This window comes from Chiloscyllium plagiosum, unplaced genomic scaffold (genome assembly GCF_037043375.1).
Source record: "Chiloscyllium plagiosum isolate Xiang-an unplaced genomic scaffold, Cpla_swu_hap1 HiC_scaffold_15, whole genome shotgun sequence".
Taxonomy (NCBI): Eukaryota; Metazoa; Chordata; class Chondrichthyes; order Orectolobiformes; family Hemiscylliidae; genus Chiloscyllium; species Chiloscyllium plagiosum.
The window spans coordinates 13,101,647-13,118,947 of NW_028270153.1; the positions used below are offsets into that span (position 1 = coordinate 13,101,647).

A 17,301-nucleotide genomic window follows, 5' to 3' on the forward strand; every position below is an offset into this window, starting at 1 on the left:
AGAACAGGGACAGGATTGGCTGTTGCAGGTTCCGGGATTTAAATGTTTTAGTAGGTTTAGAGGTGGGGGTAAAAGAGGGGGAGGTGTGGCATTGCTTGTCAAAGATAGTATTACAGCGGTGGAAAGGACGATGGATGAGGACTTGCCATCTGAGGTAGTTTGGGCTGAGGTTAGGAATAGGAAAGGTGAGGTCACCCTGTTAGGAGTCTTTTACAGGCCTCCTAATAGTCCTAGAATCATTGAAGAAAGGATTGGGAAGGTGATTCAGGAGATGAGTGAAAGTAATAGGGTGGTTGTTATGGGGGACTTTAACTTTCCTGATATTGATTGGGAAAGCTATAGCTCAAGTTCGTTAGATGGGTCAGTGTTTGTTCAATGTGTGCAGGAGAGTTTCCTGACACAATATGTAGACAGGCCAACAAGAGGTGAGGCCATACTGGATTTGGTTCTGGGTAACGAACCAGGCCAGGTGTTAGAATTAGAGGTAGGTGAGCACTTTGGGGATAGTGACCATAATTCGGTGATTTTTACACTCGTGATGGAGAGGGATAAGTGTGTACTACAGGGCAAGAATTATAGCTGGGGTAAGGGAAATTATGATGCGGTGAGGCATGACTTAGGATGTGTGGCTTGGAAAAGTAGACTCCAAGGCAAGAGTGTAAATGATATGTGGAACTTGTTCAAGGGGCAACTATTGAGTGTCCTTGATAATTATGTACCTGTCAGGCAGGTAGGAAAGGGTCGTGCGAGGGAGCCGTGGTTTAATAAGGAATTGGAATCCCTTGTTAAATGGAAGAGGGCGGCCTATCTCAAGATGAGACGTGAAGGTTCAATTGGGGCGATTGAGAGTTATAGGGTAGCCAGGAAGGACCTGAAGAGAGAGCTAAAAGCAGCAAGGAGGGGACATGAAAGGTCCTTAGTAGATAGGATTAGGGAAAACCCTAAGGCTTTCTATAGGTATGTTAGGAATAAAAGAATGACTAGGGTAGGAATAGGTCCAGTCAAGGATAGTAGGGGGAAGTTGCGTGTGGAGGCGGAAGAGATTGGGGAGACACTGAATGAATACTTTTCTTCAGTATTCACTCAGGAACAGGGCATTGTTGTCGATGAGAATACTGAGGCACAAATAAGTAGAATGGATGGCTTTGAGGTATGTAGAGAAGAGGTGTTGGAAATCCTGGAAAAGGTGAAAATAGATAAGTCCCCTGGGCCTGATGGCATTTATCCTAGGATTCTCTGGGAAGCAAGGGAGGAGATTGCAGAGCCATTGGCCTTGATTTTTATGTCCTCTTTGTCTACAGGAGTAGTCCCAGAAGACTGGAGGATAGCAAATGTGGTTCCCTTGTTCAAAAAGGGGAGTAGGGATAGCCCTAGTAACTATAGGCCGGTGAGTCTCACTTCTGTTGTGGGCAAAGTCTTAGAGAGAATTGTAAGGGATAGGATTTATGCACATCTAGATAGGAATAATGTGATCAAGGATAGTCAGCATGGTTTTGTGAAGGGCAAGTCGTGCCTCACAAACCTTATTGAATTCTTTGAAAAGGTGACGAAGGAGGTTGATGAGGGGAAAGCGGTAGATGTGGTATATATGGATTTTAGTAAGGCGTTTGATAAGGTTCCCCATGGTAGGCTACTGCAGAAAATACGGAGATATGGCATTGAGGGTGAGTTGGAGGTTTGGATTAGGAATTGGCTGGATGGAAGAAGACAGAGGGTAGTAGTTGATGGCAAAGTTTCTTCATGGAGTGCCGTCACTAGCGGTGTTCCGCAAGGATCTGTTTTGGGACCATTGCTGTTTGTCATTTTTATAAATGACCTGGAAGAGGGGTTAGAAGGTTGGGTGAGCAAGTTTGCGGATGACACGAAAGTCGGAGGAGTTGTTGACAGTGAGGAAGCATGTGGCAGGTTACAGCAGGATATAGAGAAGCTGCAGAGCTGGGCAGAAAGGTGGCAGATGGAATTCAATGTAGCTAAGTGCGAGGTGATTCACTTTGGGAAGAATAACAAAAAGATGGGGTACTGGGCTAATGGTCGGATACTTGGTAGTGTGGATGAGCAGAGGGATCTTGGTGTCCATGTACACAGATCTCTGAAAGTTGCCACCCAGGTAAATAGTGCGGTGAGGAAGGCATATGGCGTACTGGCTTTTATTGGTAGAGGAATTGAGTTCCGGAGTCCTGAGGTCATGATGCAGTTGTATAAGACTCTGGTACGGCCGCATCTGGAATATTGTGTGCAGTTTTGGTCGCCATACTATAGGAAGGATGTGGAGGCATTGGAACGGGTGCAGAGGAGGTTTACCAGGATGTTGCCTGGTATGGAAGGAAAATCGTATGAGGAAAGACTGAGGCACTTGGGGCTGTTTTCCCTCGAGAAAAGAAGGTTTAGGGGTGACTTGATTGAGGTGTACAAGATGATTAGGGGGTTAGATAGGGTCGACAGTATGAACCTTTTCCCGCGTATTGAGTCGGGTATTACAAGGGGGCATAGCTTTAAATTAAGGGGGGGTAGATATAGGACTGATGTTAGGGGTAGGTTCTTCACTCAGCGAGTCGTTAGTTCATGGAATGCCCTGCCAGTAACAGTGGTGGACTCTCCCTCTTTATGGGCATTTAAGAGGGCATTGGATAGGTATATGGAGGATAGTGGGTTAGTGTAGTTTAGGTGGGCTTGGATCGGCGCAACATCGAGGGCCCAAGGGCCTGTACTGCGCTGTATTCTTCTATGTTCTATGTTCTATGTTCTATCTCTATTGGTAGATCTCTTGGAGAGAAATATGACAGATCTTGGTAACCATTGCAATTTTTCATTTAACCTGGCTTCTGGAAAGCAAGTACAGACCTCTGTCCTTCATCAATGTATACCATCCTAGCAGGCTGATTTGATGTGCTGTTTATTGAACCTGGAACGATAACAGAATGTTAATGAGTGCACTGAAATCAAAAGAGTGAAACAAAATCAAGATTCTGTGCATGCTGGAAATCTGAATCAAAAACAGCCATTTTCTGGAGAATCTCATCAGCTCTGGCAACATCTATGGGAAACGACACAAAGTTGATGATTTCAGTCCAGTTGTAACATGTTTTGCAACTGAAGAGAAGAATGGATAAATTATAGATTTTATGATGTGGAGAAAAGGTGGGGGGGGGTGCAAATGGAAGAGGAGGGGAGGTCAATGAAAACATAGAGGGAAAGCAAAGATCACAGTTGTCATAAGAGACTAAGGGAATGGCAACAGTTGTAGAGAAGTGAGTTTGGATCCAGTGTAGGTATTAATAGCAGAAGAAAAGTCAATTTTGTCCATAGCAGAACCACGAAAACCAAATAGTGAGGATGGAATTTACAGTCTGAAGTTGTTGATCTCAATGTTGCGTTCAGAAGGCTGTAATGTGCTTAATCAGAAAATGAGGTGCTGCTCCTGTAGCTTATATTGGGCTTCACTGGAACACTGCAGTCCATAAGACCATAAGGCCATAAGAAATAGGAGTGGAAACAAGGCCATTCGGCCCATCAAGTCCACTCCGCCATTCAATCATGGCTGATGGGCATTTCAACTCCACTTACTTGCACTCTCCCCGTAGGCCTTAATTTCTTGCAAGACCAAGAACTTATCAATCTCTGCCTTGAAGATACCCAACGTCCCAGCCTCCACTGTGCTCCACGGCAATGAATTCCACAGGCCCACCACTCTTTGGCTGAAGAAATGTCTTCTCATTTTGTTCTAGGCAGAAATGTGACCATGGGAGTAATTGGCACGATATTAAAATGGTAAGAGACTGGAACGCCGGCACCATGCTTGTGGACTGAGTGAAGGTGTTCATGCAGAATTTCTCCAGCACTTTCTGTTTTTCCTTCAAGCTTTAGCAGCCACAGTATTTTGCTTCTGTTTTAGTGAAAGAAATAATGATGGTGTAAAGCAAAAGGGTTGATGATCAGATCAGCAAAGAAGCAAATGCAGGGTCTGGGGGATAAAAGTAAAATACCAGATGCACTGAAAATCTGAAACATAGACAGAAAGTGCTGGAGAAACTCAGCAGGTTTGACAGGACCTGAGGAGACAGAAACAGAATTAATGCTTCAAGTCCAGTATGACTCTTCTTCAGAATGGAAAAGAACTGGAAATTGGTGATTTTCATGCTGTTGAAAAAGGGGATGGAGCAACAAATCACTTAGATTGTGAGGATACCCAGAGCAAAAGACTAACGCAGCACTAACGAGAGTAAAGGAGTGATTGAGATGTAAAATAGGTGTAAATGAGAGATGTGAAAAGGGGTAACTGGGCCCACTTTGCTGAGAGCAAAGCTAACAAGATGCAAGCATTAAAAAATCACACAACACCAGGTTATAGTCCAACAGGTTTATTTGGAAGCAGTGCTCTGACAGCTAGTGCTTCCAAATAAACCTGTTGGACTATAACCTGGTGTTGTGTGATTTTTAATTTTGTACATCCCAGTCCAACACCGAAGTCTCCAAATCAAGATACAAACAAGTCAGCAAGTGTTTAGAGGAGGTGTAAATGACAAAAACAATATCTGTATCAATGTGTGTCATCCAAACAAATAGAGGCAGAGTTGATTAATTCAAGTTGTTGAACTCAGTCCTGGTGAAAGAGGAATTACAGTTTCTCAAGCCTGTGTTGATCTTAATTGAGATACAAAACACCTCTTTATGAGGCATGAAGGTCTAGAAGATTTGTGTCAGAGGCTCGAGTTACAAAGGAAAGCTGAAGTAAATTGATGAATAAAAATGTTATTCGGGCTATTTAGAGCAATGAAACATTTTGATAAGAGTAGATGGGGCAAAATGGTTTCCAATGGAAGGAGGGTCAAAAGCCAGGGGGCCACATATTGAAAATAATTGGCAAAAGAACCAAACCGAAATTTCGCACAGTGAGTTGGCATGATTTGGAATGTGCTGTGAAAGGTCAGTGGAAGCAGATTCAATGGCATCTTTCAAAAAGGAATTGGATTTAGTCTGCAATTGAAAAAGGGAAAATTGCAGAGCTATGGGAAAAAGTGTGGAGGATTAGGTGTAATTGATTTCAAAGAGCTGGTACAATGAAAGAGAGCCCAATGACCTCATTTTGTGTAGTGGATTTCAATGAATAAAACAGCAAATAGTCATAGAGCATGAGAACAGACCTTCTCATCCAACCAAATTCCTCAAAATAAACTCGTCCAAATTTCCTGCGTTTGGCCCACGTCCCTCTAAACTTTTCCTATTCATGTGCCTGTCCAGATGTCTTTTAAATGTTATAACTGTACCTGCATCTAATGCTTCCTCTGGCAGGTCATTCCATATGCTAGAAAGTAAGGACTGCAGATGCTGGAGACCATCCTCTGTGTGAATAGTTGCTCCTTGGGTCCCTTTTAAATCTTTTCCCTCTCACCTTAAACCTGTACCCTCTGTTTTGAACTCCTCCCTCAGGAGAAAAGGGTATTGTTATTCACCTTATCTATGTCCCTCATGATTTTACAAATCTTTGTAAGGTCACCCCTCTAGGGAAAAAGGTCCCAGTCTATCTGGCTTCTTCTTATAACTCAAACCCTCCAGTTCTGGTAACATCTTTATAATTCCTTTTTTCTGTACCCTTTCCAGTTTAGAAATATCCTTCCTATAGCAGATAAGGAAAAGTGAATGTGGAGCAAATTAAACAGTGACAGTGCCAGAACAAATCAGGTGCAAACCAGGTAAAAACAAAGACCAGACACATATTTGGTTGGAAATGGTCAAATGGGGGAGGTGGAAAATGCAGGAGGAAGTATTTGGGACAAGGACCGTAAGACCTTTTCAGGAGGTTTGAACTAGAATGAGTTCAATGGCTTTCATCCTCCATATCAAGCTTGGCATCTTGCTGTTAATTATTGGTGCTAATTTGATGAACTTGTTTGGAGGTTCCCAGCCCAGGTGTTTTTCTTGTTTAAATTCCATGCACAAGGGTAAACATTTCCAAAACGGGTTAGAAACATTCCCAAAGTGACTGGCACGGTGTGCGCTAATGACCCAATGACCATGAACTTTGACACCTGAGTCTCCAGATAACAAAGTAGACAAGGTTCATTTCAACACATGAAACACACTCAACAAAAACAAAATAAACACAAGGACAGAGTCATTTATATCCTTTATTCTCCTTTTTGAAGTTTGGCAAAGAGGTTTGGTACAATTGTGCTTTCTACAGTTGTGTGTTCAAATCCTGCTTTCTTTATAAAGAATAAAATAGTATGGAAAATTCCAGAAACTGTGTACACCTTGTACACCGTGAAGTGTACAATAAAAACTGAGTGCAAGTATAAATTGATGCAGCAGAATATACATTTTTGCTTTATATACAAAATTACTTTTTTCTAAAACTAACTATAATGCCAGCTATGTGAGTTATACAAAGAGAAAAGGGAGAAAGCATCATAGCAGCAAAAGTGAGAGAGTTCTGGAGAGTGAGAGGGGGATAGCAGAGAGAACCAGTGAGAGAGGGAGATAGCTGAGAACAGAAGTGGAGAGAGAAAGGGATAGCAGAGTGTGTGAGATCTGAGGAATAGGAAAGTGAGAGAGAGAGAGAGAACATGAGAGGGAAAGGATAGCTGAGAGAGAAAACTGTGGAGAGAGTAATCAGAGAGCAACTTCAAAGAGCTGGCATGATGAAAGAACGCCTAGAGAGCAGAGTGGGAAAACTGGAAAGTGAAAAATGAGAAAGAAAAGGAGAGACAGAGATAACAGTCAGCGAGAGAACAGGGAAAATGGAAGGAACAGTAGCAGAAGCAGAAAGGGCAGGTGAAAGAGAGAGAGGGAGAGAGAGAGATGGAGGAAAAAGGGAGACAGAAAGAAATAGCAGCAAGGGAGAGAAAGTGGGAAATGAGGATAGCAGGATCAGAGAGTGGGAGAAGCTGAGATTGGAGAGTGGGTGGAGGCTAATAGTGGGTGAGTCCGGGAAGGAGGAATGGAAATGGAGAAGAGCAGAGAGAGGGGGACAGGAGAGTGAGGAGAATCTCAGAACGCGAGAGAAATAACACAGGAACAAACTAACAACAACATTCAGATCAGACTCAGAAATCTAGATTGAATGTTTCCATTATTATCAATCATATATTTTAAATAGTTTTTGAGCTTATAATCTATAAAATGATCCGTGGTTGTCACATACAACAGGAGATAGGACAATGTTCTTCAATGCAGTTTCTGTGAAGATTGCTGTTAGCGCTTTCAGGCAGGATTGATTCTGGGTCAAAAAAATCTCCCAGCATTTTATTTTGGCTGCTGTTTTTTTTCTGGACTTTTCAGTGTAATTATTTATGAATATGAATTTCATGAGCATTATCCCCGGGGAAGTAACAATCTTTAATTTCTGGCCCCCAACACCCACAAATGAGTAATCTCATCGCCCACTCTCCCTACGCACTATGATTCTTACCTTCAAAAGTGGGCCAGCCCTTCAATACTACCATGGTTACCATCAGTGCTGCTGAGTGGTCACTTTCTACCGGACTTCATGTTTGAGGATTTATTGAGAAAAAAATCTTTTGCTTCTACTGAGAACATCCCCTCCCCATCTTCCCATCACTGAGAGACAAGGAAATTTACCAGCTTGACAGTGGAACCCCCAATTCACCTTGCCCACTCCAGATGAGGGGTTAACCTGAAGCCTATCTAACGTCTCAGATACCCTCTGACATTCAAAGAGATGTTCTCCCCTGTGTACTTTTTCCTTTAATCAACGTGGTCTGGGCACTCTGTCACAAGGCCATTTACATTGTGCACAAATTGACTCCACTTCCATTGCCTGTAAGGATCTCTGGAATTCTCGACAGTAGTGAAAGGTGTCAATTAAATACAAAATCATTCTTACTTCTCCCCTCCACATCCCTCACCAGGCGCAGTGGCTCATTGGTTATCACTGCTGTCTGACAAAACCAGGGACCTGGTTCAATCCCACCCTGGGGTGACGGTCTGTAGGGAGTTTGCAAGTTCTCCCCATGTCTGCATGGGTCCAAAGATGTGCAGGTTCAGTGGATTAGCAATGGTAAATTCCTCCATAGTGACCAGAGATGTGCAGGCTAGGCAGATTAGCCATGGGAAGTATAGGGTGTGGGTTTGGGTCTGGGTGGGATGTCCTTTGGGTGGTCAGGGCAGATTTGATGGGGTGAATGGCCTCTTTCCAAACTATTGGGATTCTATACTCCACCTGGGATTGGTCTGGAAATTAATCCCCAGGGAACTACTATTGGAAACTCCCAGGAGAAGCTTCACTCAGAGTGTTTAAATAAATGATGACTTTCCAAAAAAAAATTTCTTCATGTACCTTTCATTTATTTAGTTACAAATATATTTAAGACAATTAAAGAAAGGCTCCAAATGGGCTTGAAAAGCCTTATTGGATTCTAGTTGGTGTGGGAAGGGTTGACAGCTGAGGATGGACAGATTAGGTGACCAATGGAGGGAGATAGGAGATCATGTGATGAAATCCCCAGGAATACATCAAACAGAGTTGGTAACCCAATCTCCATGCGGAGGAGACTGGTCTGTGAGGAAGGTTAATATGGTCTCGGGAAATTATCTGCATTAGATCAGAACATTGTCAGAAATAGGGTAAGCAGGAAGCCATTTTACCCCTTGAATCTGCTCCATTGTCCAGTAAGTTCATGGATGATCAGGTGGTGGTCTCAGTTCCACTCTCCGGGCTCTTTATAACCCTTGACTCCCTGGTTGATCAAACTCTAACTCAACCTTGAATAGATCCAATGCCTCAGACTCCACTAGGAAAAAGAATTTCTGCATCTCCTGACCTTCTGAGAGAAGAAATTCCTTTTCATTTCCATCCTAATTGGGAGACTCTAGATCCCACGATGGCAGGAAACATCCTCTCAGTCATGTCACTGCTCAGAATTGTGCATGTTCCACTTAGACCACCGCATATTCTTCCAAAACTCCAAAGATCATAGGTATGGCCTGCTCAGTGTTAAAACAAGAGAAAGTGAGGACTGCAGATGCTGGAGATCAGAGTCGAGAGTGTGGTGCTGGAAAAGCACAGCAGGTCAGGCAGCATCCGAGGAGCAGGAGAATTGACGTTTCGGACGTAAGCTCTTCATCAGGACTTCTGCCTGAAACGTTGATTTTCCTGCTGATCAGATGCTGCCAGACCTGCTGTGCTTTTCCAGCACCACTCTCGACAATGTTAAAACAAGCCTATAATCACAGGAAACATCTTTTCTATCTGTAACTGGTGGGCTTCCATTTTAAATTGGCAAGGAAAAAACAATGTTTGAAAAATAATGTTTTTGATCTTTTTGGGTGAAACTGACAGGAGTACTTCTTTCAGGCCTCATGAGTAAACTGTAGGTTCCCCCTCGGCATAAGTGAGGACGGCAGATGCTGGAGATCAGAGTCTAGATTAGAGTGGTGTTGGGAAAGCAGAGCAGGTCAGGCAGTATCCGAGGAGCAGGGAAATCACCACTCTAATCTAGACTATAGGTTTCCCCTGTCTTGGATCTCCCTCACTTCTGCCTCTCCCTCACTTGGTTATGCCTTCCCAGTGGCCTTGGATCCCTGGCAGGAAGTGAGGACCAGGGAGCTATGAGGAATGTGGCGAGGTAGTTGGTAGAGCTCTTATTATGTAGGATCGAGCCTGCTGTAGTGGACAGACAAAACATGAAGGGAGATGGGCTACTGTCATGGGCAGCTAATGGGAAGTAAGCAAGGATGAGTCTAACAAGTGATTGGATAGAAGTGTCATCATACAGGAACCACTTACCTCCAACGATGTGTACACATACCTTGCCTTTTAACCCAGTGTACATCACACTTCGCTTCACAGAAACATAATTAGATAATTTATTTTTACTCATTCATGGATATGAGTGTTGCTGGCTGGACCAGCATTTGTTGCTCATCCCTAACTGCCCAGAGGACAGTTAATAATCAACGACATTGCTGAGGGTCTGGAGCCCCACATGTAGGCCAGAGGTGGAGCAGACTCAATGGGCTGAATGGCCTATTTTTTCCCCTATGTCTTAAGGCCTTTTAAATGTATTCAGGGCTGAGATAGATAGGTTTCCAGTCAACTGGGGAGTCAGGAGTAATGGGGAAAGGCAGGAAAATGGGGTTAAAGATTATTATATCAGCCATGACCTTATTGATGGATGAAGCAGGGTCAATGGGCTGAATGGCCTACTTCTGGTCCTATGTCTTAAGGTCTCACAAGTAAATTCAAGGCTTGAGATAGATTTTTAGCCAACAAAGGAATCAAGGGTTGTGGGCGAAAAGGCAGGGAAGTGGAGTTGAGGATTATCGGATCAGCCACGATGTGATTGAATGGCAGAGCAGAATTGATGGTCTGAACGGCTTACTTCTCCTATATTTATCCAGTAAAGAACGCTTCCTTCCTTCAAGGACATTTGTGAAGTAGATGGTTTTTCTGAATTGACACTGGAACAACAGAGGGGACACTTGGACAGATGATCAACCATTTGTTGAGAGAGGTAGGTTTCCAGGAACAGAGATAGGAGAGGCAGAAAGGCTGCAAGGTGAAGGGAAGGAGTTGCAGAGGCTGGGCCTGACGTAGTTGAAGGCTCGACTGCCAATAGCTAGAGTGAAGCAGGCAGGGAATCCACAAGAGGCCGGAATGGAAGGAGTGCAGTGGTCAGGGATGGCTTCTCCAGCAATTTCTGATTTTATCTGGAAGGGTTGTTGAGCTGCAAGAGGTTCACGGATAGGGATGGGTGAGACCATGGAGGGATTTGAACACAAGAATCAGATTATTCAAACACAGTGAGCACAAATACAAATTATGTGACACACTGAATCTAATAAAGTCAGCACTTTTTTTGCTCAGTTCAGAAAAAAAAATGTTGGTTTTAAACATAGAGGAAACGATCACAACTAGTGCTGTCAGCAATTTAAACAGTGGCAACTTCCCACTAGAGGGCAGAGTGAACTCTAAAAGCTAAGTTCAATTAGAATGAAGTAGCGATTCTCACAGACTACGTTTAACTCACTCTCTATGCTGTCCCAGCTAACCTGAAACAATATCTGGGTTTCAACTGATAGCCCTACACTGGGGAACTAAAAGCAAACACATATCCTGCCTTATGCATGAAATAGGGACAGGACCAGGTTATTCAGCCCTTTGAGCCTGTTCCACCATTCAATGTGGTCATGGCAAAATTTCCCAGCTCAGTGTCCTGATCCTGCCTGGATTGCAAACCAGAAATTAGCACCTGTGTTCAATGCTCCCTTTAAAATGAAAGGATTTCCTGGGATTCACTGGGCTGGTGCATGCAATTTTTTTTCACAATGCAGCTGTTTTACTCAAGTCAGCCAGTTTTCAGAATGTTTTTGAGATGGTTGATGGAGTTGATGGGCTAGATAGGGAGAAACCACTCCTTCTGGTTGTCCAGAACAATGGGCCCTTATCAGTTGTTGAGGGCTAACGTTAGAAAATACTTCACTGTAGTGGAGATCTTGCACCTACACCCCTACTACCTCTCCAAATAAACTGCAAAGGTTGGGTGTCAATTGAAAATTTCAAGGCTGGGATTGATCGATGTTGGTTAGGCAAAAGGATTGCGAGTTAATGGAATGAAGATGCAGACTCGCTGTGATCTAATGGAGTCGCGGAAGAGGGGCTGAATAACCTCCTTCCGAACATATTAGTGGGGTGAAATTTGGAGGGAAATGGACAGGGCAAAAATTGAAACAAGTGCACTGTATTACAGAGAGGTTAATGAGAGGATTGCAGATGCGAATGGATTCTTATACCAGATTGCCAAATGGCCTAGGTAAAGCCTAACTTTTGAAAACAGAGAGAAGTAGAGAGAACAACAAAACATTGTCTGCAAAATCTCCCATGGCCATAATGTGAGGCAAAGAGCACAACAGCAGCCTGACACAGATCCTGCAGTCAAAGGAAGACTACTTAATGCTTTGTCTGCAGATGCTTATTCCATCCCTGCCAGATCCCTGATTTCCATTGTTAAGTAATACTGCAGTCAATATCTGCATTCTCTTGTTGAGGACATAATAAACTAGAAGAGGGAGGAAAGCCATGCATCATTGAATTATTGCTGGAATACAGCGTAGTGCCTTATTTACAATATCAACATTCACTCAATTCCCCAAACTGTCATTTCTCAAGTGACCCTTGCACTGCAACAACAACAAAAAGGAACCATAATGGTGCTTAAAAAATTAATTCTGAGCTTTTAGGAATTCAAAACAAACTCCCATCTGTTTCAGTGATGTTTGTGACTTGTAAAACTATGGCATAAATAAATAAATGCATAAATTGTTAAATACATAAATAGTTAAATACATAAATAGTTAAATACATAAATAGTTACGTAAACTTAAAAGAAACATTACTTTCTTCAAAGTGGCAAGCGCTTTGGCAACACAGGGGTTAATAATCCATGGCTCATAGGTGATTGGCTCAATAAAAGCAAAGGGGCACAATTTCATGGAAACGGTGTTCAGTTGGCATGTTCACAGTGCAGTTTGGATAACACTGAAACACACATCAGCAAATTCCAACTCTGTGACACAGCTTGGGGAAATTACAGAACTCTTCTCCCTGTCAGAAACTCTGCTCCATGAAAAGTGCACCTCTTTGTTATCAAGAACAATAATACATAATCATAACAATATTTTACAATGTTCAAATACAGTAGAATCCAGTTATAGTGGTTGATTCAAAACCTGCATTCCTGTAGCACATTTCACCCTCCCTGGGGAACCACAAAACACTTCACAGCCAATGACCTACTGACAAAGTATGATCAATATTAGCACAATTTGCAATGCAGGAGGCATCCCCAACTGATTGCTATGACTGGTTGAGTAGGTAGTCGATTCCATGTGGTTACCACTGGTTCAGCAGTTAAGCTAAAGTATATTCCCAGGAAATCTGGAACTTAGAACATACCTGCGCAAGTTATATTCATCATGGCGGATATAATTTTATCAGTGATTCAACAAACCTGGTCAGAGTGCCTTCTACATAGAAGGAAAACTAAAACAAAATATCAGTCCTAAATAGGCTCTCACATGATGAGGGAATTTTAAGAGATAAGTTGGAGATGCTGCATTTTGATAGGCAGAATAAAGAGACTAGAAATTCCCTAGAGAAAATTTACAATGGGGTCATGCATAAAAGGGATTTAGAGGCATCCAGACATATTACTAAAAGAAGGCATGCAATTTCATTTTTTTTTACATGGGATATGGGCATCACTGACAAGGCCAGTATTTGTTGTCCATTCCTAATTACCCTGGAACTGAATGGCTTGCTAGGCTATTTGATGGAGGAGTTAAAAGACACCATAATGCTGTGGGTATGGAGTCATACGTAGGCCAGACCAGGTAAGGATGACAGATTTCCTTCCCTAAATGACTTAGTAAACCAGATGGTTTGCTTTTTCAGGACACCAATGGCTTTATTGTCACCATCATTAAGAATAGCTTTCAATTCCAGAGTTATTAATTGAATTTAAATGCCAATAGCTGGTAATGGTGGGATTTGAACCTAAGCATTAGGTGGGCCCCTCTGGATTACCAGATCAGTAACATTACCACTGAATCACCAAATACCCCAGGAGGACATGTAAACTGAAATGAAGCACATTTATAGATGAATAAAATTGGAAAGTAGAGAAATCATGCTATATCTGTTTAGAATAGTGTATTAAGGGATGAAAGAGGACAGATAGTTAGAGACAGTTTAGCCAGGACTTGACAAAGTAGTGGGAGAAGTTTGAATCTCTAAATGCTCTTCTCTTCCTCTTAAGGGAGGGAGGGAGGTAGAGAGGTACTCTACATATATATTCTGCACAGGACTGGTCTCCATGTTATGGAGAGAATGTAGAGGCACTGAATAAGGTGCAATAAGGTTTCGTGTGGATGGGATCAGAACTGAGATTGTACAACTATCATCAAAAGCTCACTTTAATGTTAACTATTACCTTATTTCTTTATTTTTCTGTATGTACGATGATGGTCTGTAATGCTTAACATTTTAAACTTTGTTTCTCTCTTTTACAATTTGAACCTTAAGTTTTTTGTCCCGAGATATCTTTGTCCCTAAGGTGGCAATGTGTGTGGCAATGTTTCGCAGTACTCCTGTAATTGTGTACACATGGCAATAAAATTTAATTCTATAAGCTGGACCCTTCAAATTATGAAGCAATTTGATAGGTTTGCAAAAAAGCTGTTTCCAATGAGGGGTGAGTTTAAAACTTGGGGTGATCAATAGTCACCAATAAGGGAATTCCGGGGAAGTTTATTCTAAAAGCGAGTAAACTGTGGAATATGATACAGAAGGCGTAATCAAGGCAAATAAGTTCATAAGTTTAAGGGGAAGCTAGAAAGGAATATGGAAGACAGAGGAATAAAAGGTTCTGCTGATGTAGCCTGGAGAAGTTCAGTGAGAGGAAACTCGTGAGAACTAATTGGGCCACTGGCCTTCCTATAAATGGTCAATTCTACCTTTGGATGAATATATCTTGCAGAAATATGCCTTGTGTTCAGAATCCTGTGTTCCATATCTACCCAAAGAAGACTTCTGCATTTTCCTGCTGACTGTCAAAATTAGCAGCTAGCTTTATTTAACACAAGGATCTGGCACCAGAATGCTTAGTCACAGAAGGCTCAACTGACCCACATGGTCACTGTAGGTAGATTCTACTGTAGATTAATTCAATAGCATGGCACAATGTATTAGTTTTCGGTTGATAAAAAATATTCAGCCTTAATGCATAATACTTGCTGATGGGTCAATCCTGGGGAAAACACCAGAAACATTGCATTGTCTTCAGGTCAGTGAAAAAAATTACCCTTTTGAAAAAGTCGAGTACCATTCAATCGCCGTGGAAGATGCAATAAATATATCCCGTCCTGTAGCAAAGAGCAGCATAAAAAATACAAGAGGTCATCTTTGCGTGTGTGTGAATGTGTCTGTATGTGCATGCATGCATGGCACATGATGTTGACATGTTCTAGAAAAGTGGGGAGTGTGCGTGCATATGTGTCCCTGTGTGCATATGCAGATGTATGTGTGCATGCACACATGCCTATTTGTCAATGTGCATGTATCTGCATGCGCATGCATGTGCCTGTATGTTTAATGCACAGGTGCATGGTTGCACATGTGTCATTGGCATGTTCTGGGAGACTGACTATTCTTGCGTGTGGCGTACATATTCCCGGTGTAGCTGTGCACGTGCACACACCTGCCTGTTTGTACAGGTATTTGTGCATCTAAGTCATCATGATCCCAGTGCTTTCACTTCATGAGTTCCTCCTCCCAAACCTGGTTGAAAGGAGTGTTTCCAAAAATTCTGGTGGGTGCACAGCAAAAAAAATATAATCTTTATGTCATGCCACAACTTTGAAGAGAGGGTTGCAGTTTTTTTTTCTTTTCAGAGCAAATCCAGCATATATTAATTTAAAAAAAAAACATGTTAGGAAGTAATCTCAAGAAGTATTGCTTTGAGGTGGAGAGAAGTTGTCATTCCTCGCCTTTTAGGAGGTTTTGCATTCTTATTTGCACGTCTCTCATTTATCGCATTTCACATTTAGGAGGTTTTGCAACTTCTAGTTTTGTACGTCTCTCATTTATTTCATTCCACGATGAAAAAGTTTGCAATTTATATTTTGTACGTTTCCTATCTTGTTCCATATTTGGAGGTGTTGCATTTGTAAATTTTGCACGTCTTGCATTTATCTCAATCCATATTTAAGAAATTTTGCACTAATATTTTTGCACGTCTCTCTATTTTATTCCACGTTTGGGGGGGGGGGAGGGTTTGCATTTGTACTTTTGTATGTCTGATTCCGTGTTTAGGAGATTTTGCATTTGTATTTTTGCACGTCTCTCTTCTATCTCACGCCCCCTCATTTACGAGGCGATGCATTTTTTTGGAATCTCTCTCAGGACTCCCCCTCTTGGGGACCCTTGAAGCAGGCAGACTCGTAGTGCTTATTCAGGTAGGACTTGAGGGCGAATGTCTTGTTGCAGCGCTTGCAGCGGAAGTGCTTGAAGGCTGAGTGGGTCTGCATGTGAGCTCGCAGGTTGGAGCGGTCGGCGAACGCCTTGCCGCAGTGGGCACAGCCAAAGGGTTTCTCGCCGGTGTGTGAGCGGAGGTGACCCTGCAGCAGCCAGGGCCGGCTGAAAGCCTTGCCGCAAGTGCCGCACTTGTGCTTGAGGTCATGGGTGAGGACGTGCATGGCCAGGGCGGGCATGGAGACGTAGACCTTGGCACAGGTCGGGCACTTGCGGGCGAGCTGGCTGTCCAGGCTGCGGTGGGTCTGCTTGTGGCGGCTCAGGTTGGACGAGGTGGCATACGTCTTGCCGCACTCCCCGCAGCGGTGCCGCTGTCCCGGCTGCCTCCCCCCACCGCTGCCACTCCTCCTCCTTGACCGGCCGTCCGTGATGAAGAAGGCGTCCATGCTGTAGCCCTCGCTGACCGCCGCCTCACCGCTGAAGTAGCCGTTCGCCAGCCCCGAGCGAGGGCTGTCCGGCTCCAGCCCCAGCCCCAGTCCCTCCGGCTCCCCATACACCTCGTCGACTTTGGTGAAGACAGGCTGGGGCGCAGTCAGACTCTCCCCTCGGCTCTCGTACACCGCTGACGGGCTGATGTAGCTGTGAATATAACCTTGAGACAGAGAGACGGGGCAGGGAAAAGCAATTAATTCACAGGGATATAGAGCACTTTTAGAATACTATCTTCAATTCTGGTCTCCCTGCTATAGGAAAGATGTTAGAGACAAAAAAAACTACAGATGCTGGAATTCAAGGTAGACAAGCAGGAGGCTGGAAGAACACAGCAAGCCAGGTACCATCAGGAGGTGGAGAAGTCAATGTTCCTGTTGTAACCCTTCTTCAGGACTGCGTGGTGGTGGTGAGGTGGGGGTGGGGGGAGCTGCAGATAAAGTGGATGACGGGGGCAGGGTGGTGAGGTGGGGATATGTGAAGACAGGTAAAACGTACAACCTGGTTGATCAATGGGCAGAATGAACCAGGTAGATGACTGGGTGAGGTGGAAAGGAGGGGGAGGGACTGGGAAGGGAGTCGGGGATGGGAAAGGAGGTTATTTGAAATTGGAGAACTCAATGTTGAGTCCTCCGGGCTGTAGGCTGCCCGGGCAGAAGATGAGGTGTTGTTCCTCCAATTTGCAGTTGGGTTCATTGAGGCAATGGAGGAGGTCAAAGGTGGTCATTTTGGAAAAGGGAGTGGGAAGGGGAATTAAAATGGGAGATGACTGGGAGGTCCAGTTGGCCCCTGCGGGTCCAGCTGAGATGCTTAGTGAACCGTTC

General features: G+C 43.5%; 1 protein-coding gene across 1 annotated transcript in view; it reads right to left on the minus strand.

The window, feature by feature from the left end:
- Positions 1-12,980: 12,980 nt before the first annotated feature.
- Positions 12,981-17,301, minus strand: part of LOC122560277 (transcriptional repressor scratch 1-like) — a 42,594-nt gene continuing 38,273 nt past the window's right edge. The window contains exon 2 of the mRNA XM_043710815.2: positions 12,981-16,640. Within this exon, the coding sequence (XP_043566750.1) occupies positions 15,916-16,640 (725 nt within the window). The 3' untranslated portion in view covers positions 12,981-15,915. The remainder of the gene's footprint in view (positions 16,641-17,301) is intronic.